Source organism: Gallinula chloropus (genome assembly GCF_964237585.1).
Source record: "Gallinula chloropus genome assembly, chromosome: Z".
Taxonomy (NCBI): Eukaryota; Metazoa; Chordata; class Aves; order Gruiformes; family Rallidae; genus Gallinula; species Gallinula chloropus.
In genome coordinates, this window is record NC_140089.1 from 86,680,415 (window position 1) to 86,708,105 (window position 27,691).

General features: G+C 45.3%; 1 protein-coding gene across 1 annotated transcript in view; it reads right to left on the reverse strand.

Annotated features, from left to right (window-relative positions):
- Nucleotides 1-7,638: 7,638 nt before the first annotated feature.
- Nucleotides 7,639-27,691, reverse strand: part of SKOR2 (SKI family transcriptional corepressor 2) — a gene marked incomplete at both ends in the record, with an annotated part of 26,072 nt that continues 6,019 nt past the window's right edge. Inside the window, 4 exons of the mRNA XM_084278697.1 lie at nucleotides 7,639-7,701; nucleotides 16,625-16,692; nucleotides 22,240-22,338; nucleotides 22,738-22,803. Of these exons, the coding sequence (XP_084134823.1) occupies nucleotides 7,639-7,701; nucleotides 16,625-16,692; nucleotides 22,240-22,338; nucleotides 22,738-22,803 (296 nt within the window). The remainder of the gene's footprint in view (nucleotides 7,702-16,624; nucleotides 16,693-22,239; nucleotides 22,339-22,737; nucleotides 22,804-27,691) is intronic.

A 27,691-nucleotide genomic window follows, 5' to 3' on the forward strand; every position in this document is an offset into this window, starting at 1 on the left:
ACATGGATGACCTTTTAGACAGGCGTATGCTAAGGGATGACACCATGCTGGGGACTGAGATCTCTCAGCATGAAGATGAATTTCACTCAGGAAAAGCTCAGCAATCAGGCTGTCGCACATCATCAGGACAAGACTGGGAGGACTATGGCAACGGCCTTCAAAAGTCAAATAAATCAGGCATAGCTCCCTTTATTTCCATTGATCCACAAGGCATTTCCAGAAATTCTTAGAATCCCAGAATGTCCTGAGCTGGAAGGGACCCCTGAGGATTACTGAGTCCAACTCATGGCTCACACAGGCCCAGCCAATTCAGAGCAGGGCACTGAGCGCATCATTCAGACATTTCTAGACCTCAGCCCAGTTTGGGGCTGTGACCACTTCCCTGGGGAGCTTGGGCCACTCCCCAACCCCCTGCAGTCCTGAGCCTGGGTCATTGTGAAAATGTTAAAAAGACCTGGCCCTCAGACAGAGCCCTGGGGAAGGAACCCCACGAGTGACTGGCCGCCAGCCAGATGTAACCCCGGCCACTGTCACCTCCGGGCCAGACCCTCCAGCCACTTGCCCACCCAACCCATTCTGGTTTGGGCAGAGGACACGTTATTTGTGAATTAAACCACCAGTAAAAGGATGTTCTTGGGGGTGAATTTCCCAGGTCTCTTGGTCAGCAGAGCAAGCACAGCATGGAATTACAAGGAAGCGCAACTGTTATCCCATAGTTTTCATTTTTTTTTATTATAGACTTTTTATCCACGTGAATGATAAAGAAACTACAACAGCGTTAAATACCTTTTCTGATAACAGTGATTATATTCTTAATTACACTCAATATTAAACTGTAAAATATTTCCAGAGGAGTACAATCTTAATTCATACAGCAGGCAAAATACCAGAGGAGGAAGGGGCCGAGGAAAAGGGGCATGAGAAGTTCCAGTCTGCTTTTAAAAAGCACTGTGTATGGCTAACGCTGCTCTATCCACCCACCCACACGTGGTTCTGGCCCGTCTGGTTGGTAAAACACACACCTCTTTCCATGAAACAACCACTATCCAAAAGCAAAAGATGAACTGACAGACGGCGTCAGTGCCTGTGGTGCCGCAAGGACCGGCAGTTCCTCTCCCAGCTTATCTGCACGACTCACCAAAAGTATTTTCTCTATCAAGTTCAGGAGTCCTTCTAAAAACACAAAGACTTAAACTTTGGTACCACCAAAAAAGATCCAGGACAGGCATTTCTTTTTTTTTTATTTATTTTTTTAAATTTTTTTTTTCATTTTTTTTTACTAATAAATGGCTGCTACATTCTATTTTACATGGTTGTCCATGATGCTTTGAGGTCACTTGTCCTTAGGTTCAGAGGAACCTGGGTTTTTTTATTCTTTAGATCCCCAAATCCCTACCATCTTCCACCTTTACACTAGTCAGGTTTCTGAATGGAGGGTTACAACTCACAAAGGAAACAGCTGCAGAATTCCTGTGCTTCTGGGAATGACAGTGAAGGAAAAAAGAGAGAAAGTGCTATGGAGACTAAGCCCAAGGTTGAGATTTCTTTACTCACAGAATTGAAACACTTATTTACAATCCTTGAAAAAGGGATAGAAACAGACACTCCCCTGAGCTGGAAGGGACCCATAAGGGTCATTGAGTCCAACTCCTGGCCCCACACAGGCCCAGCCCAGTCAGAGCTGACACTGAGAGCATCGTCCAGACGCTTCTTGCCCTCAGCCCAGCTCAGGCCTGTGACCCCTTCCTTGGGGAGCCTGTCCCAGTGCCCGACCCCCCTCTCAGCACAGAACCTCTTCCTGACACCCAGCCTAAACCTCCCCTGGTGCAGCTTCACATCATCCCCTCGGGTTCTGTCACTGATCCCCAAAGAGAGGAGATCGGCACCTGCCCCTTCGCTCCCCCTCGTCAGGAAGCCCCAGAGTCCCATAAGGTCTTCCCTCAGCCTCCTCTTCTCCAGGCTGAACAAACCCAGGGACTTCAGCCTCTCCTCACGAGACTTCCCCTCCAGACCCTGCTCCATCTTCCCTGCCCTCCTCTGGACACTCTCCAATAGTTTTGTGTCCATCTTGTCCTGAGGGGCCCAAACCTGCCCCCAGGACTGGAGGTGAGGCCACTCCAGCGCAGGGCAGAGCAGGACAATCCCCTCCCTGGCTGTGCTGTGCTGGATGACCCCAGGATGCGGTTGTCCCTCCTGGCTGCCTGGGCACGTTGCTGGCTCAGGGGTAATTCATCGACCAAGACCCCCAAACCCCTTTCAGCACCGCTGGCCTCCAGTGCCTGATCCCCCAGGCTGGGTGTGCAGCCGGGGTTGCTCCATCCCAGAGGCAGAATCCAGCACTTGCCCTGGTTAAACTTCACACTGTGGGTGATTGCCCAGCTCTCTGATCTGTCTGCGTCCCTCTGCAAGGCTTCTCCACCCTCTATGGAGTCAACAGCTCCTCCCAGCTTGGTGCCATCTGCAAATTTACCTAAGACCCCTCCAGTCCTGACCCCGGGTCCTTTATTAAAACATTAAAATGACCTGGCCCTAAGACAGAGGAAGGAACAGGAAGGAACCCCACGAGTGACTGGCCGCCAGCCAGATGTAACCCCGGCCACTGTCACCTCTGGGCCAGACCCTCCAGCCAGTTGCACACCCAACCCATTCTGGTTTGGGCAGAGGACTTCTGCCACAAAATGTTCCAATGCATTATCTGTGAATTAAACCACCAGTAAAAGGATGTTCTGGGGGGTGAATTTCCCAGGTCTCTTGGTCAGCAGAGCAAGCACAGCATGGAATTACAAGGAAGCGCAACTGTTATCCCATAGTTTTCATTTTTTTTTATTATAGACTTTTTATCCACGTGAATGATAAAGAAACTACAACAGCGTTAAATACCTTTTCTGATAACAGTGATTATATTCTTAATTACACTCAATATTAAACTGTAAAATATTTCCAGAGGAGTACAATCTTAATTCATACAGCAGGCAAAATACCAGAGGAGGAAGGGGCCGAGGAAAAGGGGCATGAGAAGTTCCAGTCTGCTTTTAAAAAGCACTGTGTATGGCTAACGCTGCTCTATCCACCCACCCACACGTGGTTCTGGCCCGTCTGGTTGGTAAAACACACACCTCTTTCCATGAAACAACCACTATCCAAAAGCAAAAGATGAGCTGACAGACGGCGTCAGTGCCTGTGGTGCCGCAAGGACCGGCAGTTCCTCTCCCAGCTTATCTGCACGACTCATCAAAAGCATTTTCTCTATCAAGTTCAGGAGTCCTTCTAAAAACACAAAGACTTAAACTTTGGTACCACCAAAAAAGATCCAGGACAGGCATTTCTTTTTTTTTTTTTTTAATTTTTTTTAATTTTTTTTTCATTTTTTTTTACTAATAAATGGCTGCTACATTCTATTTTACATGGTTGTCCATGATGCTTTGAGGTCACTTGTCCTTAGGTTCAGAGGAACCTGGTTTTTTTTATTCTTTAGATCCCCAAATCCCTACCATCTTCCACCTTTACACTAGTCAGGTTTCTGAATGGAGGGTTACAACTCACAAAGGAAACAGCTGCAGAATTCCTGTGCTTCTGGGAATGACAGTGAAGGAAAAAAGAGAGAAAGTGCTATGGAGACTAAGCCCAAGGTTGAGATTTCTTTACTCACAGAATTGAAACACTTATTTACAATCCTTGAAAAAGGGATAGAAACAGACACTCCCCTGAGCTGGAAGGGACCCATAAGGGTCATTGAGTCCAACTCCTGGCCCCACACAGGCCCAGCCCAGTCAGAGCTGACACTGAGAGCATCGTCCAGACGCTTCTTGCCCTCAGCCCAGCTCAGGGCTGTGACCCCTTCCCTGGAGAGCCTGTCCCAGTGCCCGACCCCCCTCTCAGCACAGAACCTCTTCCTGACGCGCAGCCTAAACCTCCCCTGGTGCAGCTTCACAGTGTCCCCTCAGGTTCTGTCACTGATCCCCAAAGAGAGGAGATCGGCACCTGCCCCTTCGCTCCCCCTCGTCAGGAAGCCCCAGACCCCCGTGAGGTCTCCCCTCGGCCTCCTCTTCTCCAGGCTGAACAAACCCAGGGACTTCAGCCTCTCCTCACAAGACTTCCCCTCCAGACCCTGCTCCATCTTCCCTGCCCTCCTCTGGACACTCTCCAATGGTTTAGTGTCCCTCTTGTCCTGTGGGGCCCAAACCTGCCCCCAGGACTGGAGGTGAGGCCTGTCCAGCGCAGGGCAGAGCAGGACAATCCCCTCCCTGGCCTGGCCGTGCCGTGCTGGATGCCCCCAGGATGCGGTTGTCCCTCCTGGCTGCCTGGGCACGCTGCTGGCTCAGGGGCAACTGACTGTCAACAAAGATCCCCAAACCCCTTTCAGCACCCCTGGCCTCCAGTGCCTGATCCCCCAGGCTGGGTGTGCAGCCGGGGTTGCTCCATCCCAGAGGCAGAATCCAGCACTTGCCCTGGTTAAACTTCACACTGTGGGTGATTGCCCAGCTCTCTGATCTGTCTGCGTCCCTCTGCAAGGCTTCTCCACCCTCTACGGAGTCAACAGCTCCTCCCAGCTTGGTGCCATCTGCAAATTTACCTAAGACCCCTCCAGCCCTGACCCCGGGTCCTTTATTAAAACATTAAAATGACCTGGCCCTAAGACAGAGGAAGGAACAGGAAGGAACCCCACGAGTGACTGGCCGACAGCCAGATGTAACCCCGGCCACTGTCACCTCTGGGCCAGACCCTCCAGCCACTCACCCACCCAACCCATTCTGGTTTGGGCAGAGGACTTCTGCCACAAAATGTTCCAATGCATTATCTGTGAATTAAACCACCAGTAAAAGGATGTTCTGGGGGGTGAATTTCCCAGGTCTCTTGGTCAGCAGAGCAAGCACAGCATGGAATTACAAGGAAGCGCAACTGTTATCCCATAGTTTTCATTTTTTTTTATTATAGACTTTTTATCCACGTGAATGATAAAGAAACTACAACAGCGTTAAATACCTTTTCTGATAACAGTGATTATATTCTTAATTACACTCAATATTAAACTGTAAAATATTTCCAGAGGAGTACAATCTTAATTCATACAGCAGGCAAAATACCAGAGGAGGAAGGGGCCGAGGAAAAGGGGCATGAGAAGTTCCAGTCTGCTTTTAAAAAGCACTGTGTATGGCTAACGCTGCTCTATCCACCCACCCACACATGGTTCTGGCCCGTCTGGTTGGTAAAACACACACCTCTTTCCATGAAACAACCACTATCCAAAAGCAAAAGATGAACTGACAGACGGCGTCAGTGCCTGTGGTGCCGCAAGGACCGGCAGTTCCTCTCCCAGCTTATCTGCACGACTCATCAAAAGCATTTTCTCTATCAAGTTCAGGAGTCCTTCTAAAAACACAAAGACTTAAACTTTGGTACCACCAAAAAAGATCCAGGACAGGCATTTCTTTTTTTTTTTTTTTTTAATTTTTTTTTTAATTTTTTTTTTCATTTTTTTTTACTAATAAATGGCTGCTACATTCTATTTTACATGGTTGTCCATGATGCTTTGAGGTCACTTGTCCTTAGGTTCAGAGGAACCTGATTTTTTTTTTTTTTTATTCTTTAAATCCCCAAAATCCCTACCATCTTCCGCCTTTGTACAAGTCAGGTTTCTGAATGGAGGGTTAAAACTCATAAAGGAAGCTGCAGAAGATCCTGTGCTTCTGTGAATTAAAAGAAAAGAGAGAAAAAAAAAAAAGAAAAAAAAGAAAAGTTATCAAGACTAAGCCTAAATTGGAGAGGTCTTTACTCACAGAACTGCAAACAAGCCTTGACAGAGGGATACACATAAGTCACATGCTTCAGGTGCACCCTCTGTGAGTTGGCTGGTTAGTATCTGCATTTGCAGGTGGAAATAGATGAAGGGACTGAAGCAGGGCTAGATGGAGCATGCTGTGCCAAGGAATGGCACCCAGCAAGGGCAGTGAAGGCCTGGTGAGAGCACAGGACGTTAAACAAGCGGCCGCTCTGCGGTGCGCGGGGCCTTTCGCCCCGCACGTGAGGCAACCCTTTTCTGCCTGTTCCTGAGGCAACCCCGTTCCTGCCCGGCACCCCGAGAATCCGAAATGTCTTCTGAGCGATGCCATTCTCTGCCTGCCTGCCTGAGCTGAGCGGTTAAGCAACGAGTCATCTGTGAGAAGCACCGGGGCCTACTTAGAGAAACCCCGCAGCAGCAGCAGCAGCAGGAGACATGCCTCGGCCCTGCACGCTCCTCAGCGAGCAAGGCGGGAAGAACAGCGAGGAGGTGCCGGTGGCTGCGATTCCAGCACCTTCCTGGCAGGGACTGTCAAACCCATGGAAAACCCGACGCTGGGTACAAGCGGTGCTGCCATCCTCAGGCAGCCTTTTATCCTCCGTCAGCGCTCCGGGTGCGGGGCTCGGGGCGGGACCTGCTGCTTCTCCTGCGGGGAGGCGTTCTGTTTTGCTCGGGGTATTAGCATCACCGAGTTTATTTTAAAACGGAGCTCAGATCAAGGCAGACTCCACTGCAAAGTGCTGTCGGTAGGACAGTGCACAAGAGGGAAATCAGACCCTCTCGATGCTCAGATTAATCTCCTTATCTCCCTAGGCAGAGCTCAAGGCCACAGACACTTGATGTCTGGTTACTCTGTACTTACTCCTAATCTTTTTAAGTATCTGCCCCTTCCACAGTTCAGGCAAACCTCCACCACCTATGCTATCAAACCCTTCTCAGACGTGCCAGACTTTCTCCTCAACACCTCTACTCTGTTACTGAGGTCTCTATGTATGATTAGCTCTTTTTTTTTTTCCTAATCCACCTCAGGGATCTTTTTTCAGTGAACCCAGGAGACAGATTTTGTGCCATAACACAGTAGCAGGGCTACCAGCTTTTTGCCTGTCTGTCTCCAAGCCTTAAACTTCTTGTTTTACCAGAAGAAAAAAAACAAATTAAAAAAATAAAAGTGTAATTTAAATGTTAAGGCTTTAGCACCACACGATGGGAATCTTGCAGGTCACTGACGATAGAGACAGTGTTTCCTCTCCTCACTGACCTTTTCTTATTTAAAAAAAGGATCAAAAAACCCCACAAACATACAAAATAAAAGCCCCAAAACCCCAAACCCCACTCCTGAAGAATGCAGTTTTAGGCTCAGGAAGATTCTGCACATGGGCAACAGTGTAATCAACATCTGCAGGAGACTGAACTACAGAAAACAGTGTCGCTGTAGTTCTGTAAAGCTCCCAAAACATGCTGGTCTTTCTTGGAGCTGCAGCAGCTCTGCTACAGATAGAAAACCTCCTACCTACCTGTGAACTTTTATGGCATGGTGAGCATAGAGGTGTTTCCCTCCTTCCCCTGAAGGTACACGACCTTGATGTTATGTTGCCATGCCAGAGTGCAGAAGCACTCACTGGGGCAATCATGTCTGGATTCACCCAAAGGTCAGTTCTCAGTGGAACAACCTATCCCAGCAAAGCCTCATAATCCACCTGACATGTCAGTTACCACAGCACAACACCTCCACAGACAGAGCTTTCAGACCAGAACCAATAACATCATGCAACAGAAGGATTCTCTTAATCCTTGCAAGGTCTGCAAAGAAAAACACGATGGGCAGACAAGGCAGGGTAAGATCTTTCACAAGCTCACCTTTAGCTTTTGCTGAGGTGTGCACCGAGCTTTTCTTTCCTGATCAAGCTTGCTGCATAGGGTATCTGCAATGACACAGAAACAGAGAGGCTGCTTTAAAACACTGTTGGGTAATCACAGAATTCACACACCTGTAGGGGTTGGAAGGGAGCTCCAGAGCTCATCTGGTCCAACCCCCTGCCAAAGCAAGGTGCCTAGGACAGGTCACACAGGTCAGTGTCCAGATTGATCTGGAATATCTCCAGAGAAGGAGACTCCACATCCCCCCTGGGCAGCCTGTCCCAGGGCTCCCTCACCCTCACTGTGAAAAAGTTCTTGTACATATTAGTGTGGAACTTCCTGTGCTCCAACATGAGACATCCAGGCTGGAACACCTACAAATGAAAGGTTCTGCCTGTCTCCCTGTACAACTTTAGGAAACGGTGCCTTAAATTAAAGGATTGAGCTCTTCACAAAATCAGAAGAACGTTGAAGCAGAAATAAAATAAAAATGGCCCAAATCAGTCTTAAAATCCAATGTTTTGTTTATACCATGTGCTGACAAAAATTAAAGCCCCCCTGCCCATCCTGCTACCTGTGAGATGAGAAAAACCAGCTGGTCTCTGCACAGCTGACATGCAGCAGGGTGGGAGTAGGAGACTTCACGTATTTGTATCACCATAATTAGGAAGTTCATAATAGTTATCTCTGACTTGCACCAATCTGAGGGAAGCCACTGAAGTGGAACAAATAATTAAAGGAAAACAGAGAACATGGGCATATTAGGGAACATAGTTATATTTGGAAACAAAGTGGGATGATGTGCTCACTGGCTGCTGGGAATACAGTACGGGGCTGCTCTCTTTCAGTGCTGGGCCTCCAGAATGCAACAAAACTAAATTGCTCTGAGATTTCTCCATAGCTGGGAATCCAAGTGACTACAAACCCACTACCCTTCAACGCTGCCTTTTGGAAAGGACTGTTGGGAATCAGGAATTCAGGTTGGGATCAGGCAATGTGTGTCCCACAGCTCCCAGGTGCTCCCAGGCTGAGGTGACCTGCTTCTGCTGCCTGCACTCCGGAATATATTCATCTGGGCTCAAGTCACGAGCGAGGCCTTAACTTGCACCAACAGCAGAAAGGACAGGGAAGCACACACAGCTCAAGTGACCTGCCCCCCCCCACACACATAACAACATAACAACATACCACAGACATGAAATTACATCCATGTCCACTCACTAGATGCCTAACATGCATCCTGGTGCATCCCTGGTTTGGTTTTAATTATGTTGTGCCCACAGTACATGAGGATGGTTGTGCGAGTTGCGCTCAGCACGTCTCCAGGCTGGTGTAAAGTGCAGTATCTGCAGTGTCATCTCTCCATCCCTGCCTTCCTTAATAAAGCAATGAGCAGGGAAGGCGCAGGGGGGGTTGGAAGAGAGGGGCATCTGCTGCTCAGGAAATAACCCTTTCGTTGGTGGGGAAAGGAGGTCAGTCTGAAAGCAGCAGCACCAGGAAACGAGCGGTGCCTGCGAAGATGAGCAGACTAGCTGGATGCAAGCAGAAGCCTGTCGCAGGGGAATGCTGCTTCCCCCACTGCACAGCCCTGGAAAAAGGGCATGAGCTGAGAGGACCCGAAAAGACTCAAGATACAGGTGTTTCTTCTGACTGCTCTTATAAGCCCTGACCTTCACAGAAGCTGAAAGCTGTGAGGAAGCTTGCTGCCAGACCTCTTCCCAAAAAAACCCCGAGCCCTCCTCTCCAGTAAGGCCCTGAACAGTGCTGCCTTCCAGGGCAGGGCGCTTGCAAAGGCTTTTGTAAAACTCCTCTCCAAACTGCAGCAGAGGGGAACGTGCAAACGAACTGCTTACCCCATCACCCATCTGCGTGGTTTAGCTTCAAAACAGAGGCACAAACTACCTCAGGCAGCAGGTTTTGGCAGAGACCTGCGGTGTGGCACCACTGCTGTCTTCCCCTCTCCCGCTCACACGCTCGCAGTGGCCAACAGGCAACACCACTGTGCGTGGCCGCCAGTTATATAGGACACCTCCCAAGCTGTGCTGACCTAGATAACACAACGGGGTTCACTCTGCCAGAAATTAACTGTTCTTAACCCACTTCCCTGCTAGATTTGGTGCACCAGTGACTTTTCAGCGTGTGTCGGCTTGCCCCCTCCACTGTTAATGAAAGGAACTGGGAGAGGTGGGTGTCCAGTATCGAAAACGACTACTTCCTTCAAGAGTTAAATCAGCTACAGAGTTAGCTTCTGCTTTTATCATTGGAAGAGCATTTGAGAACTCCTGTGCTGCAGTGGGATAGTATTTTGAGCCCTTCATGGCAGCACAGTCCCCTTCTGTGCATCCATGGTGACTGCTGCAATGAAGACGGGATAGACACAGAAATGGGCATGGAGACCCAACGCGTGGCCCTTATCAAAGGGTGTGTGCCCCTGCCAGCAACACCAGAAGTGCAGATAAGTTTGGTTTTGAGTAGCAAATAATCTGTTTCTTATGACTAAAGAAATCCATCACAGTGGGAGCAGACCCGTAGGATGCAGGAAAAAGACACAGCGTCCATACTGCATTTTTCCTGGGGTTTGCAGTTCAGACTAGACCTAGGCTGGTCCTGGCTTCTCATCACTCATCCAGAGCTAGAGCACACTCCTTCCTGGAACACATCCTCATTTGCTTCATCTGGTAGGAATCCAGTTTGCAAGCTCTGGGTCTGCTCCACAGCACGAACCAAAGCACAGGTAAATGGGCAGGGTTTGTGATTCATCTCTGAAACCTGTGCCTGGTGCCTGCAACACGGAGCCATCAAAGAAGCTTCTGTACAGCACCCCCTTTTAGAGACTTCACTTTTGCACCCCTTTTGCTGCTACACAGCAAGACATCACCCTGACTTCTGCTGCTCGAAGAGGGAAACCTTCACTACCCTAAAGCTCTACTACCTACAGATATTTAGTCAAACAATTCTCATTTCCAGGGAGTGCCCTCAATACCTTAGAGCACTGTCCAGCCAAGCCAGCCCTTCCAAATGCAAAGCCTATTTACAGAGGAAAGGAGACAGATGCACAGCAGAACTGGCAACCTCCAGCCTCTGCCCACGTGGATAGATAAGGACACTAAGCACAAGGAGAAGCATGCACTGAGCCCTTGACAGCTGGGGGAGGCATCTAAGTGCCAAGGGCATAAGCCTCTGCTATTGCCCTGTGAAAGTACTTATAGCTGTGTAGGCTGAGCTCAGAGGCCCTTCCCTGCTGGGTGGGCAGTGGTGTGTGCTGGTCTGCACAGGATGCAAGGCAACAGAGTCATGGTTGGAGGGTGCAGCCTCTCCCCCTGTGCATGTTTTAAGCACTGGATCACACTGGTGCAATAGTAAAGAAGGGTTTTGCAGACAGGCAATAGCAGAAGCTGGCTTGTAGCTCTCTGGTACACGTGCATCCATTTTTGGTGAGAACTTCTGCAGATTCTAAAGGAAAGGAAAGTTTTACTTCTGTTCTTAATAACCATCATCAATCCTACAAGGCATTCCCTGACGTCTGAATTAACTGGAGAAAGCAGCACAGCACCATCCTATTAACCCAGAGCATCCCCTGATGCCCTGTCAAAATAAAAAGTTTTGCTCACCTGTCTGAGAAACAGCAGACAGGGTTTGTTTTCAGCAAACAGAATTCTGCTGAAAAAAGAACTTGTCAGCTCACTCCCCTGCACAGAGTCAGGGATGTGTCTGCTGCCTTCAACATGAGAAGGACATCATCCCAAATTTTACCACTAAACCTGGAGAGGAACTCCACTAAAAGTCTGATGGAGGAAAGAGAGCATACTGAAACAGACCCTGCAGTATCACACAGACTGTTAAGAGAAAAAATATAAACATCCCTGATTTTTGGGAGGATCAAGGCAATGAATCTGCCTCAGAGCCTGCAAGACACAGCACACACAGTTCCAGAAATGCTCTTTTACCTGTTATTACCTGGGTGTCGGTGGACAGGCATTTCAGCACAAGATGCAGCCCAAGAAATCAAAGAGCCATCGTGCTGAACCCCTCTCTGCCTCTAACATTCTCCTGTCCAGGTCAATCAATCTAGCTGGACCACTTCAGGCAGAGGACAAAAACAGAGACCCCAGTAAAGCACTGCTATTTCCTATCCCTGCTTTTCCAATATGGAGTGGCAGGGATGTAGTGACCCAGGTCTCTGCACACAGAAACGTGGATATTCCCTGTCTGTGTAATGAAAACATCAGTTGTACAAAGCACCCACTTTCCACATAGCACCTAAAAGAGGAATTAAAGCTACTGGTGCTTTTCTTAATTACAGCAGGACCCAGAGGAACATGATCTCATCCCTCTGAAGATCTACCAATATTACCACATGCATCATTTTTTTCATCTTTTAAACACTCCATCTTTAAAGATCAGGATGAAAGACGCTGCAGAGATAGAAATCAATTCTGTAGGTACATAGTTCCTGATTCATCTTACTGTCTGCCTGCCTCTGAAGAACAGAGCTGATTCCAACAAGCACTGAGAGTAAGAGGCCATCAATCATCCAAGGAGTTCCAGCTGGATCCAGTTCTGAACTCCCAACTTTTGTCAGACCAGAGTTAGGCTGGTGAGGGAGAAATCAGTGCACAGAAGTATAAGTAAGTTTTAAAAAAAATCACAAACAAAACCAAACATTTTCCATTTGAGATGGAAATAGATGGGAGCACTTGAGTAATTCACATTTCCAACAGGTCTCAAAGACTCACTGCCCTTTACACCTGTGTAAAATTAGTGGGACTAATCACTATTAGTTATCTAAACCACAACAGCTGGGTGAAAAATACCAGCTTTTCCTGACAGACAGGTTACAACTGTGGTCAGTGCTTCCTGGGGACCTGCAAACTGCCCCTAAGGAACCCCTGAAAGGAAATCTCAAGAAAAGCCAGCCTGTTTGCAGGAAGCTTGAAGTCGCTGCTTGGTGCTCTGACTCCCTGTGGCAATGTTTCAGAGGGGTCCACAAAACCCTAAAAGGATAAAAATTGACATGCTGGGAATGCTGCTTCAGATCTTTTTCCCCCACCAGGCACCTAGGAAGCAAGTTCCTGCTTTTAAAATCTGATCTACTAACATAGCTGCTCAGGAGGCTGTATCAGACAGACAGAGAGTCTCAAGGAGGAGCTGGCTCAGTACTTTGTTGGGCTGTCTGGGCTGTCCTGACAGATGAATTTTGGTCAAACTAGACAGAAAATTACAACTCTACAGCCAAGTGAGCTCTTCTAAGGTTGTACCACGTGTGCCATGTTAGAATTTACCCCAAACTGCTGGGCAGCAATGACTTCTCAGTGGTCCTTTCTGCACAGCTCGTTAACAGAAGCCAGATGATCCATGTCTGAATCTATATGTAAAATCCATTTTACATATGGATTTACAAAAGGGCATAGTCTCAATTTTATCACTAAACATGGAGAGGAACTCCACTAAAAGTCCAATGGAGATAACAAAGCATGTAGAAACAGACCCTGCAGTATCAGGCAGACTCCTAAAACACCATAGTAGTTAATGAGGAAAAAAACCCAAATATTAAAAAGTGTAGAATCCATATTTTACATATCACCTCCAAGTACAAGAACTGCACTTGGCCAATTTGTGAGAGAGCACTTTGAAAGAGGAAGAGGATAAAAATGCATGCAGTGATTTAAGACCCACTTTCTCCTTACACATGGCAATAGGTTGCATCCTGGCACGTGGCTGAGAGCTTGGCACAGGCAGGGTACAATCCTTCCTGGCAGCTGCTCCAGGCACTCTGACAGACCCCCTTCTCCACAGAAACTGCTGATGGCCTCACAGCTCCAGCTACCTACCAAGGTTACGTCCAAAGAAGCCAGCATCCATCACAGAGGATGGAACAGAACAGGAGCCACCCTCCCCTTCTCCCCTTCCCCAATGCGCTCAGCTCACAACTTTCAGGAAGCTAGGTAATATCTTTAAAATATATATATATATCCGGAGCGTACAGAGCATTAAAATACCCCCCCTACACACTGATTAATGACTGCTGGAAGTGAGGAGTTAATGAAGAGCGTTAAACCCGTGTCAGTCCCGGCCGCGAGCGGCAGAGGGCACCCGGAGCCCACGCCAGCACCCCCGCAGCTGCCCCCCCAACGCCACCACCCCCCGGCGCGGCTCCCCGCTATCACGGCAGCTTCACAGCATCACCCCGCAAACCGGGGGGAAGAAAGCGTTTCGTGGGATGCTCGGCGCCAGCCGGGCACGAAGCGCTGCCTCCAAGCAGCAGCGAACATCCACACTGTGAAGTCCTCAAACCCAATTAAATCTGGGTAATTATTCCGTGCTCAGCTTCCGCTGGAGTTCCGGGCATCTCTGACAGGGTGAAGTCTGGATACCCGGTTATACAGCTCGAAGCGTTTCAGATGAGGGTGAGCAAAACCTGCCTCCCACTCTGCCACAAGAGGTGCCTTCATTACCACACATGAGTCTCCAGAAAGCACTAATTTAAGCTGTAAAACCCTTCAGTGGGGAGGACAGCCCAAGGAAACTGAACTCTGTGTGTTTATGGTTTGTAAACCAAAAAAAAAAAGCAATTAAGCCAAGTTCTGTTACTGGTTATACCAGTAAATTTTGCAATACTACATATTAAACTCAAAAATACTGCATGCAGCTACGAAGCTGGAAGTAACAATTAACATTTAAGTATGCACTAAGCACTTCTGCTTTTCTCTCTTTGCACTTTTATGCTGCCAAGAAAACTAGGTGTGGGCAGCTCTGTTTAAGTGATGGCAGAGCATCCCAGGTACACACAGATACAAAACAAACTAGAGTAATTAGTAACCGTAATTTTTGTGTATTCTGCACCAAAAGCTTTAACTGATCCACGCCATAACCCAGGATCAAACATCAAAGATGTTCTATCGTTAGCACGTTCAGCTCATTAATCTTAATTTTAGATACAGCCACGGGAAGCTGTGTTCACATGAAAGAACTGAAGTCACTGCAGGGATTATCACATCGAAAGAGCGCTGACTCCACTTCAGCTATCAACCCAAAACAATCACTGAAGACTTCTGCACCCAGCCTGAGCAAACACACTCATCACTTGGAGCAGCCCCCTCAGGTTTTCAAACATCCTTTTATTGGTCTCACTGGTACCTAACTTGCCTTGCCCATACCAGGAGGGATACCCAAATGGGAGTGTAAAGACTTACTGAGGACTCTCCTATTAGCGATCATTAAACTTGGGCAGTGAGGAAAGAGGTCCTGAACTGGTCCAGTATATTGGATGTTGAAACTAGGAACTGTAAGCACCTTCAGGCAGCTCTGTTTAATGATTAAATCCTTCTGCAGCATGCATCGATAAGTGAAAAGGGTGTGAATTACACGATGGTGTTTCTTTTCCCGCAGAAGGAAAAGCACTAACCCCAAACCTTGCGATTCCTCCACTTCTTGTAAACAGAAAAACCACCACAGCTGGGTTGCTGGGGGTTTGGGGTATCTAGTTTCAAAAACAGCTTCCCATTTCAGCCACAGAACCAATGGCAGAGGTTATCCATTCTCTCCCTGGGAGGGAGATAGAGCCCCAAGTTCAGCTTTACACCAGAGGTAAAGGCTGAAGTGGGCCCACAAAATTTGTGCTTAGACCTGATTCACAGCAGTAACCAGACAGGTCACCTGCCCCACATCCAAAGCAGCAGGGGAAGTTACTTTTCAGGGTGACATCCCAATTACCATCTTCCACGACAACGCAGTTAGTTCACAGACTGAGCCAAACCCCCTGCCTGATGCTGAAAGACAAAGGGGAGCACAAGAACTACTGGACACATTAAGGAGTGGAGACCAGCAGCAAAGGAAGAAAAAAATCTTAAAGATGTTCAGGTCTGGGAAATTCCTCCATAAACAACCTCCTTCAAGCACCCTCCATCTCTCATTGAAATCTCTGAAGTCAGCAGGAACAGGGAGCAGGCATGTTCGTCAGCTCTAAAAATAAGGCCACTCCTGAATGCCTCTAACCATAGGTGCACAGGTTTGACAATCCTGGCCTTCAGCTTTATTTTTTATGTCCTAACCCATCAATTAGGAAATGACAGTACCAGAAGGCTGGACAGTGTCTTCTCTGCACCAGGGTCTGTGACAAGCACAAGGAAAATTTAAGATGCTCAAGCACAGGGCTGATTCTGGTAAGTGGAGATATTTGGCAAACATGCCTCAAAAAGAAAAAAAAGGGGAAAAAAAGAAAATAAAAGAAAAAAATAAAACTCCAGCTGAATAATGTCAGACTGATCACACAAAAAGCACTAGCAAAACGAGCATTAGTTGACAGCCCCCCATTTGTTACAATGCCCTGTTCTTAAAACCATACTAAGCAGTATCTGAGTAAGAAACTGCTTCACCTACTCCACCTCTTGCTTGCAGCAGATGAAGTATGTCAAGTTTTCAAAACAGCATGGCTGTACACAACGATCCAGACTTGAACCAGCACACATGAAAAATCCCTCTTGATTTTAAAATAACAAGCAAGAGACCCAACAGCAGTGTGAGCCTGCACTGAACTGTGTTTTAGCAACACGATCCTTTACTGCTGAGTTAAGCACTTCTTCTGGTGGCTGAAGTTTTAAAAAGACACATCCCTAAGTTTATTTGGCAGTGAGAAGCTGGCCTCTCACTGACTTCCTATCGTGCAAGGTAGAAACATTTAACTACTTAAGGTGTGCTGCTTCAGTCCTCACCTGACTCTCTGAAGAAGCCTCTCTGGGTGTTGCCTCAACACATTTTGTCTAGTTGAAACATGAAGACCCATCTGGTTACAGTATGAAAGTAAATCTCCAGGTAATTAGACTCTAAACCAGCTGAGAACTGTGTGCTTAAGTCTTGCTAAGTACCAGGTAATACGAGCTCTGTTAATAGTGCATCCCCGTGGCTCACCAAGGGGAAAGTTTGAGGAGTGCATGTTAAAAACACCAAGTGACTGTTTGTGACGTTTTTCAGCAGAGAAATCAAACTCACAATTTGTAATTGCTGCACCATTTCTTCTCTGTACGCCAGTTCCCTCTTCATCTGATCTTGAAAATTATCTGTAAGGGGGGTCGGGGGCGGGTGGGAAATAAATAAAGATTAGGTAATTAAAACAGAGACCACACAGCAGAATTCAAATAAATCAAATTAAATTAAACCGTATCACTGCTGAGGAACTGAGAGGCACTACAAAGCCCTGCACCCAGTTAAAAGGCGTGCCTAGCAAAAACTCCTCTACTAGGAGACACCATAGGCAGCAGAAAAACTGAAGAAAAACATCAGATTCAGCTTCTTCCCCAATTAGCAAATGTAGGCTGCTACGTTCCTGTCGCCAGCCTTCACTCCCACAGCTGTCTTCTCAATGGGCCAGACTCCGCAGTCATTAGTCAAACTTCTACCAACACTGAGGAGCAGAGCAAAAACTGCTCTCCTTTGCCTGGGCATAAATCTGTTGACATCAATAAGGATGTCCAATGCCTGAGAACAGGAGGCGTTCAAGGATGCAGGGTTTGATTTGTAGTTTGTAGCACGGCGCTGACGGCTTTGAACAAAAATCAGAGTAAAGCTCCATAAACACTGAGGTGGAGCTCAGAAAGGCAAGAGGTCTTTTGACAGACAGATCCCAGATAGCCAGGCTATAGCAGAGGCCAGCCTTGTGTGCTGGTAGCTCCTCTTTCCCTTACTTTCCTCCTCAGTAACCCTGTAAGACAAAGCTTCACTTGACAGAAGATTCATTACTGGTCCGTGTTCCATAACATTGTGCTGGAGGTTGGGGAGGAAGAAAAACATAAACAAAGCTACTGACAAGAAGCAAATTACTTGGAGGAAGACCTAAGTGCAACAATGATCCATTAAATGGAAGAGGAAAGAAAGCCCATTCCAAATAAGATGGTTTCGATCTGGAAGGAAGACTGAGGCCTGCCCAGGACCATGGGAGCAGCAAGGCAAATGCCAAGAGAAAACAGCATGGAGCACCTCAACACCCAGAGCTTGGAGAAAGGCACTTTAAAAGCCAAGGAAACTTAAATGCTTTATTTATTTATAACTAACCAATTAAAAGAGTTAGTCATGCTGGTTGACAGGACTTTTAGATTGGAGATTAGGGAAAATTTCTTCACTGAAAGTGTTGTCAAGCACTGGAACAGGCTGCCCAGGGAAGTGATGGGGTCACCATCCCTGGGGGTATTTAAAATCTGTGTAGATGTGGTGCTTGGGGAGATGGTTTAGTGGTGGGCTTGGCAGTGCTGGGTTAACAGTTGGACCTGATGATCTGAAAGGTCTTTTCCAACTGAAATGATTTTGTGATTCTATGAATCAAGAAACTTGGGCTCGATACCCACTCTACAAGACTCTGTGTGCTTGTCTCTCTTTTCATCATCAGTAAAGCCAGAAATAATGGCACTGCTTCATCTGCCAAGGGTGTTGGGAGGATCAGTGGATTAAACAACTGCGGAACAGCAGAACATCGTGAGTCACAGAAACACCTAAACTGCAAGGGAAAACTTTGAGCCCAGGTGACAAGGAGCATCTCCTCCTAACACTCCATGTACAGCCGCAGTGCTCACCCACCCCAGACCCAGCTGCACAGCCCCACCATGGCTTCTCAACTCCAAAAGCAGGGGCAGGTAGGCAGAGATACAGCGCAGGGGAAGGACCTACCTCGCCCGTAGGGAAAGGGAATGTGTCTCCACCAAGTATGGGCATAAAAAGGGGCTGGGAGAAAGGACAAGGGGCAGATCCCTGTCCTCCTCTTTCAAACAAGAATTTTGCCCTCCCTGACTGATGAGCTAAGGCTGTTATTTAAAGGGAAATGAGGCACTTTAGGACAAGGAGAAAACAGCGATGAGACAGAGTGAGAGAACTTGGCAGGCTGAAACCATCAGGATCTACCACAGTCTCTTAGAAAAAGGCATGGCAACATCATCTTAATAAATTTCTTCAGATTTTCAGTAAATGCCCACAAAATTTTCCAGCCTATTTCTGCTACTCCCAACTCAACCAGAAAAAGCGGCCAACTGAACTACAGCCAATTTGCATTTCCTCTCTTCCTGAACTTAAAAAAACCCCATGCAGTCCTGCCCTGGTCACTACAGGCTGATAGATCTTTGCTAGCTACTACTGAGATCCCCCTCTCTGACTCTGAGTAAGCTACACGGAGAAATTTTCCTTCTCTCCTCAGTGTTTTCCTCCCGACTGCCTCTTCACAGGCTCATCACCTCGCAGAAAAAACAGATCAGAAACCTTGCTCAGTCCTGCACTGCAAATGTCCAAGTGGAAATGGGGTGTTAATGGTAAGGGTAGCACTTTTTTTTTTCCCCCAGCAGCATTTATCTGAGGCTGCATGCTCAAAGACAAAGCCATAAGCAATACCCATGAGAAAAGATATGAATATTTAAATAGTTTTCTTAACACAAAATTAAATACTTTAACTATGCAGACTATGCCTCAGCCATTTTATTACCCTGTTGTTAAATGCAGCTGGACAAAATGCATGCCAGCCCGACACCAAAAGCACAAACCAGCAGAGGGTTCCAGGAGAACACGCTGTCACCATGCACAGGTGCTCCTATTTTTATCAGGACAGCAAATTCTTTGAATTTCTTAGAGCTGCCTGATCTTTTGTTATTTTCTTCAAGTGATCTCTGCCTTGAGAGACCCTATAAATGAAGGAAAACCTCTTCTGCAGCTTTCAAGTACAACAGCAATATAAAAAATAAAGGTGAAAACAGCATAAGGACAAGGTCTGCTGCTTTATGCATTACCACAGGACACATTTCAAGCAGGTCTTGCCCAGAGAAGCAAGCAGCACAGCACTGCTATATGAGCCTGTGAATAAGACTGATTCTTATTTACCAGTGACTTCCATGGGGAGAACATGGAAACCAAGCACCTCTCACACACAAGGCTGTCTAGCACTGTGATGGGTGGTGGTTTGATGCTATTAAAGTATAAAACCCCAAATGTGCTCAGTTCCACATGCAAGACATGATGGCTGTGAAGTTAACTCCAGGTAACACAACAGGAGCCTCTTCAAGAGAGACACATTATCTTCCACATCTCACACGCTGGCTCCCTGCTGCAACAGGGACGACTTTTGGTTGAGATCACTCGAAAGCCAAAGGCTTCTTACTTATCCACACACACAGTGCAAAGCAGAGGGAGAGCTACCCCTACCCGTGGGAGTGAGAATTAACCCGGCACCGCGTCCATGCCTCAGCAGATTTAGGGATGGGGCAGAGATCCAGTCCCCATGGCCACTCAGCCTGATGCCACAGTGAGATAGTGAGATGTAAAGCCTGTTACCTGCCTGCTCTTCGCTCCCTCAGGTGTCTCCAGGCCATGATAAATCCATCAATACCACTTTAATTTAACCTCCACTTTTCTGCAGCTGGATTCCTCCCTATCCAATACCACCACAGGCAGCATTAACTTGTGAAACATGGCAAAACAGTTTCTAATACCTGACCTAAAGCAGCAGTCCCACCACAGCAGCCAGAGCTTGTAACAGACCCCAAGCCTTCTGCTGGGACACGTTCTGCTTTAGAGAGCAAACCACACTCCTCTTGTATTTTACACATATTTGCTTTACAAAGACTCTTTTTTCTTGAGTTTATTACATGAGGAGGAGGGGTGTTTTTTTGGTAAATCTAAATCTGTAAATAGGCTTTACGGTCACTTGCATATATTGTTTATAGCACATTATCTGTTTTCTATTTTAATCCTGAAGAAAATTGACCACTACTTTGTGGTACACTGAAACCACATTATTTTTCAAGCCAGCATACAACAGTCCCCACTTCCTTGGTCGGCCCTACGTGTTCTTTTCTTTTATTTGAATTGTATTTCATGTGGTTTAATTGCAGCCTTTATTTACATGGCAATGACAGAGCATTAATTTTACTGCAGGAGAACAAAAGGATAAATGAGTGACCTGAATGGCAAAACTCCAAGATGCCATTTTGCCAATACCACACATCAGCCTTCTGATCTACACAAATTATTTGAAAATTACCTCACCCCCAAACCTAAGTAATGACTGAATTTATACTGAAGGATGAGGTTATCCTCCTTTCATTAATATCTGTATCACCTCAGGCAGCTCTTCTCCTTTTATTTATGAAGCTGTCTACATCTTTCGATACTTGGGCTAAAGATGGAGTCATTCCCAGAGCCCTCACACTTCCTTGCTTCCCTGAACTTATCCAGACTGATGTTACAGAAAGGGGGCAAACACACTTTTCTTTAAATAAGCAGGAAAATGTTGTCTGTGTTCCCACCTTTTCCTGTGATTCAGAGGGGTGTAACATTCATCAGCTTGCAGCAGTGGGTTTTGGTTGACTAAGTGACCTCTGGGGTACTGGCAATACTGGGTTTTGTATTTATGAAGGAACTTGGCGGAGTAAGAGAGGGTTTTGGAACTCCTCAAGAAATTGTAATTAACCAGCACAGGGGTATTTTGCACAGAGTGGTGGTCAAACATTTCAGTCATGCGGGAATAAAGAAAGTTAGGGAATGGCAGCTGAGCCTGACAGGCTGGGAAGGTTTTAACCTAACTACCTGGGCTTACTGAGAGTCAAGTCTGTGCTCATCCATGACAACGACAAAAACTATGAGTTTCAAAGAGCAGAGTGTAGAAAAAACCCCCTCAAGTGGTCAACATGAGGAAAATATCGAATGGAGATGCTGTCAGACCTCCGTTGGACATTAGGAAGATGCAAAAGGTTGGGTCAGAGGTGCTTTAGGTTGCATTTCATACTGAAACAGTTGGACTGTCTGGGCAGGCAGCTGTGGAGCCACGGCAGCCAGGCAGGGGGAAGCTTGCATGACAGCACTGGTCTTTGTGGTGCATGGAGCAATGGAGATGCCCAGATCAAGATCACTCTTGTTCTGCAGCACTACTATCCCTGCATGTCAAACAACCCTCACTGTGCCCCTCTAGCTTGCCATGATGTGTGTAGGATTTACCCTGGACGCCTGCCATTTGTTGCCAGCGTAATTCAAAGGGTGTCAATCAATAGGGCTTTTTTCCCATATCCATGTGCATGCAGTTCAACTCTTTGGCAGCTTCATTAAAACCCTACTAATCGTCTGTTTCATTTCCTTTTATCTAACACGTGCCCAGCACATTCCATCACCCCTGGGTAGCACTCTGCTCATCAGCCATGGTACAAGGGACACCTCAAACAGCCCCATCTCAAGAGGAAAAATCTAAACAGGACTTTCTACTCCCTCAATTCACGCCAAATCAATTCTTCAGCATCCACCAGAACCACCTAAAGATGTCTGTGAAGTACCTGTTTTCAAAAGGCTCCAAGAAACTGGTTAAAACCACTGACATCACTCTACCTCAAGAAGCTGCAAACATGTTTCTACTCCCTGTACTCAGTGCCACCAAACCCAGTAAAATACACACCAAACCAGACATGCAGCTTCCTACTTTCCCTACAACAGACCTGCTTGGGCAGCCTGAAAAGCCACAGAAGTGCCATCAACCTCAGCCAAAGATTCTGGCAACACAAGAAGAGAACACACCTCTCCCAGTTTAACAATCTGACAACAGAACACCCACCCACAAACACCACCAAAACCACAGACATGTGTCTTACTGAAGACTGGGAAAGACGCGTTTCCTTTCAACACCTGGAATTCCTGCTCCAGTCTCCTCCGCAAGTCAATCTGTTCAAACAAAACCTTCTGGAGTTCCTCTAACAAGAGAGAAGCGAAAAGTGGTTTTGCTAATCTGTATAAATAATTCTTGAGAGAACATTTGCAAAGCAATTCATTACTGTAAGACAAAATATTTAAGCAGTTATAAGGAAAAAAAGAGAGAGAAGTGTTGCACTGACGTACAATAGATTTTGTGCAGAAAGCCATGAATATAAATCAATGTAATATATTATTTTAAAGTATTATATTACAGTGTCATGTATTGATTGATATATATGCATTAATCTCAATTATATCCACCCAAAGGTCCATATATTATTCATATGTTACTTGACAAGCTTAAAATATGGTGCAGAACAAAAGTGCCCCCTATTATCCTCATATTCTATTAAAACAAAGAGCAGTTTTAGAACGTAAGAGGCCCTTATTCATTTTACCTTTCCCCATGTTTTCTACGTCCTTCTTCAACGAATGAGGTGAATTGGTTTCTTGTGTGTGTTCACCTTAAAAAAAAAGAAGAAAGAAAGAAAAAAAGTTATTGATTTACCAATATTGCTTTTCATCAGTACTGTCTTTACTGTGCAACTGCTTCAGAGAATCTGGAGTAAAAAAGGGAAAAAAAATTACAGAAAGAGTAAGATTGAGGTTTATCTGCTGCATCCGTAGCACAAATGTTTGCAGGACTTGTACTTGCTTCTGCTTTAGTAAAGCATCTACCTACACTGTGGCATCCTGCAGACAAGACCTGACATCTCCTCAATACCTCTCACTCGCCCTCTGCCCAAGCAATCCCTGCTTTCACTCTAACCCCTCTTGAAGATGCTCTCATCAGAGAACAACTAGGAACAAACTGAGAAAGGGAAAGAGCCTTCTCTCGAGTCTCTTCTCCGCTCTTCACAATGGGAAGTCCATGCTATCTAGCTGGACAGTTCCCAAATCCACAGGAAAAATCCTTCTTGCACCAGCCTCTCTGCTTCATCAGCTCTTTCGCTTTATCATCTTCTAGAGCTCTATGGCACGGGCTCGTTGTAACTGCACATAATTTATATCCAGCTGAGATAAAATTGACATTAGTGGTATTTGCATCTCAAGGATACACCTCTGAGGTCAACCAATTCAGAGACTTCTGTCTTGGGTTGCTCATGTAACTTTTAATCATAGCCCAGTAACGAATTTTCTAGGTAACAGAGTTTTACTTTTTCCAGGTATATGCAGGATACATCATTCAGCCTTTCCACTTTGCAAATAACATAAAATTCTAAAAAAAATCTTCACAAGGTTTTAAGGTCATCTGGATAACCATTTGACTTTAAAGAATTAGCCTCCTGACAAAAGGTGTTATTTTAATTATCCTCTGGAGCTCTGATTTCTACGGACACGGTTCCGAAACAAAAAAGCTACGAAAAAAAATGTTTTCCACAGGAAAAAAAAATACCACTTTAGCTGAAATTAATGGGAGATTTTCTATTATTTACAGCTGAAGTAGAAATGGAATCTCAATAATTAAGGAAATATTTGGTAAATAACCAATTATTGAACTAATTGGACTAAATCTTGTCTTAGTCCAGACACTAAATACACACCATTAACTCTGCTGATGAGTAATCACGAAGAAAGACATACATGTAAAGCTAATCATATGTTTATGCATTTGGGAGACAGAATCATGAAGGAAATATCTTGTTTTGTTGGGGTTTCTTTTAAATAAAAAGCCGTACCACTGGAACAGCTCACCACGTAACAGGCTAAGAGCTACTCAAAAACCTTGCGTTGTCACCGTGCAGTTCATTAGCAGGTCATCACAATAAGCTTATTTTAAAGTTGAATTTGAAAGTCTTATTTTCTATGCAGTCAGGAATCTTTTTTTTTTTTTTCAAAAGATATATTTTTTTTTTTAATATCAATGCATTCTTATATCCAGCAAACCCTGGAGTCGCAGTATATGAAACATATCTAACAGCTGTGTATTTCAGCATCTGCTATCTCTTCATTCCTTAAGAAGACAAAAAAAGAAGAAAAAAGAAAAGCAACCACTTGTTCAGGCATGCACATTTACACAACTAATACCTGGTGCCAGCAATCCCACTCGAAAATACCTGTTTACGTAACACAGTGATGATAAAAACATCATTTTTGCATTATATTTGATATAAACAAAACGGTTTCTTCAGGTCAGCTGAAAGAAATAGCAAGCTTAAAGCAAAAAAGAAAAACCCATCACGTTTTTGGCAGAGGTTTGAGGTGTTTCCATCATGTAAAACGGTCCCTTTTTTCCCCCTAAGCATAATTATGTTTTCAACAGGATTGTTAGCAAAAGAAGCATTTTGTTAGATAAATCAGGATAAAGGAATTTAAATTTAGGAATAATTTACAATGGTCCCTTTTTTTCCCCAAAGCATAATTATGTTTTAAACAGGATTGTTAGCGAAAGAAGCATTCTGTCAGATAAATTAGGATAAAGGAATTTAAGTTTTGGAATAATTTACTGAATTATAAATACTAGTGTATTTTTCTGATAGATTTATTTCATTGGGTCGTTCTTTTCTGAATGTTTTATGTGCAGTTTTGGGGGATAACAGGCTGGGAGACAGAAGGTAACTGTTTTTCAAGGCTGTCAGGGTGAAGAAAAAGGGTAAGGGACTAGATCCTAGCACAGAGCGTGGCGGCAACGTTGCTCTTCCCTACTTGCTTGAGCTTTCAGGGCTGTTTGGTTCGGGGCTGACGACTCACTGGGACCGAAAGAAACGCAGGGTAACTTCTTCAGCCTCTGCAGCCTCCCTACTAAGCTGCCAAAAAGGCTCAGAGAAGTCCCCATCTTCGTCCCTAAATTCGTACAGAACAGGATGGGCAAAGTGAAGGGATTTAAAGGCAAAACCCAGCGCAAGCAGTTTTAAATAACTGCAGTTTTAAACTGCTTCCTGACTCTCAAATAAAAAGCCTTAACATTATTCTTGTTAACAACAATAATAGTAATAATAATAATAATAATAATAATCAGATGGGTTTCACCTTTCCAGTCCCCCTGAAAATGATAATCAGGAGCCTGCTCTTCTCTGTTTTTCCATACTTCCCAGAGGCCTCATCATGTGTTGTGTACTGTTCTACCTTAATTGAAAGGGAGGAGGTATTGAATATTTAACCAGCTTCCTTTCTCTTAAATGTTAATTAAAAGCTAAATAGGTGTTTAAAAACAAACAAACAGAAAGCCCAAAGAATTTTAATCAGTCTAAGGAAAGAAAGAAAGGAAAAAAAAAAAATCACTTCCCCTTCTAATAGCTCCACCATAACTCTCTTGGGCCTTGTCTACACACAAACTTGTAGCAGCATTTAGAACAGCAGCATTGAGAGCTCTGCAGCCCCTTGGTACAGACACCTAGGTCTTAAAAGAAGCCTGTTTTAGTTTATTTGAGGTGAAAAAAAAAACCCAACAACTTATTTCAACTGCCTGCTGTCTTGGGGAAAAGGGGATGAAGTATTTGTAGCTGGTTTTCACTAAAGCTTTTGGCAGCTCTGTTCTTCCCAGTGTGTTGAGGTGCACAGACCTATCCTGGCATGAAGGTACATGGGTTGTACCTCTGGGATACACAAATGGCTTTCTTATCCTGCAACATGAACATCCACCCACAGAGGAAAGGAGGAACGATGTCTGTAGGTAGCCACACCTTGAATTACTTCATCAGTACTCTGAGAAGGAGAGGTCCTGATTGGTTTGTGCCTTTGACATAACCTCAGCTCTTGTGACGCCATGACTCCATTAGCTCTACACCCACTGGAATGCGTAAGGTTTGAATTGTTAATGGAAGATAAAACCAGAAACATTCCTAAATTTATCCTCCTTGAAATAAACACACGTGGCCCTTGTCCTGCAAATGCAAACCAGACATAAGCCCGGTCACCTCTTCATGCCCTCCCACCTAGAGCAATCTCCCACAGTCCTTCCTCAAACTGTTCTTCTAACAGAGGCTAACAACTCCCACACTGGCCCAAACAATTCAGCTACATCGACGGGCAACTGATGCACCCAGTGCCCCGACCACAGCTCATACCTTCCACAATTCTCAGCTACACCTGCAGTGCCAGACCACATCGACCCAATTATCACCCCCGCCGCCTTCTCAGCATCGTCCCTGTTACTCCTGGGTGGTACTGAAACATCACAGAGAATACGATTCCTGCATCTCGCTCCTTCCAGGTGAGCTCTACCGTTGTGAAGCCCACAGCATCAAAGATCTACCATAACTTAAAACACCCACCAGTGGGTTTAGCTAGAGAGAACATTGTGTGCAGACACACAGACCGCTGCAGTGGAGATGTCGCTATCTTCTGAGTGTAAATATATATATATATATCTCTCCATTTAAAAACTACAGGCAGATGTGAACCATCAGACTTTCAGAGCTCCAAAGACTCCATCTGTATTTGCAATTAATTACTTGCTTTAAAAGACCCAGAGTTCTTGTGCACATCCTGAAGAAACCCCACCCTTACTGAAAATATTCCTGCATCATGCGTACTCATGCTGCTTTTTGGGGGAAATAATCAATAAGATAATCAGGACTGAGAAATTCAGGAATAATTTTATTCAGGAAATTTAATCAGCATCTCTAAAGTGCTTATTTGTGCTGAGGCTGATAGATGTGTTTTAGAAAAATCTGGAGTCTCAAAATGTTAATTTTTCCTGAAAGTGGTTTTAATTTTAAAACAAAATAGGTTTGGTTTGCTTTCTTTTTACACACACAAAGCCTCATTTCTAGCCCCCATCTTAAGTTTAAAATGTGAACATCCAATTTAAAAACATCACACCAAAGTATACTAACGGATAGAGAAGAAAATAGTCTCAGGATCTCAAACTGAATGTTAAAAAACTGCCACCAACTTAAAAACATGAAAAAAGTTTTAGAGAGACAGCAATATCAGTTTGCTTTCAGTCTGAACCTTCCCATCAGGTTCTGGGATGTACTTCACAGCTTTATTCTACAAGCATGCAGGCTAGGAGAGTTCTAATCCTTGATTTGTTTTAAATAGAAGGCAAGAGTCTCACCGGGTTCCAGAAGACGGGGCGTTAAGAAGAAAAAAAAGCCAACAAACAATACACTTAATATTGTGGGTTGTAAAAAAAAAACCCCAAAGGCATTCAACAATTTTTATAGAAATTCAAGGTTTTTCCCTCTTTCAATAATTTGAGGAGACCTCCTGACAGAGGATAAGAGAGACAGGAACCAGGTCCCTGTCCCTACGGCCTGCCTGCGGTTTTGTCACGCAGATCTATGTATTTATACACAATTTATACAGTAATGGGTCCCAGATCTGAAACCTCAACTTGTCTTTCCCCATTTCAACTTCCTTGGGTTTGGTTTTTTTTTTTTTTTTTGCAAACACCTTCCATAATAA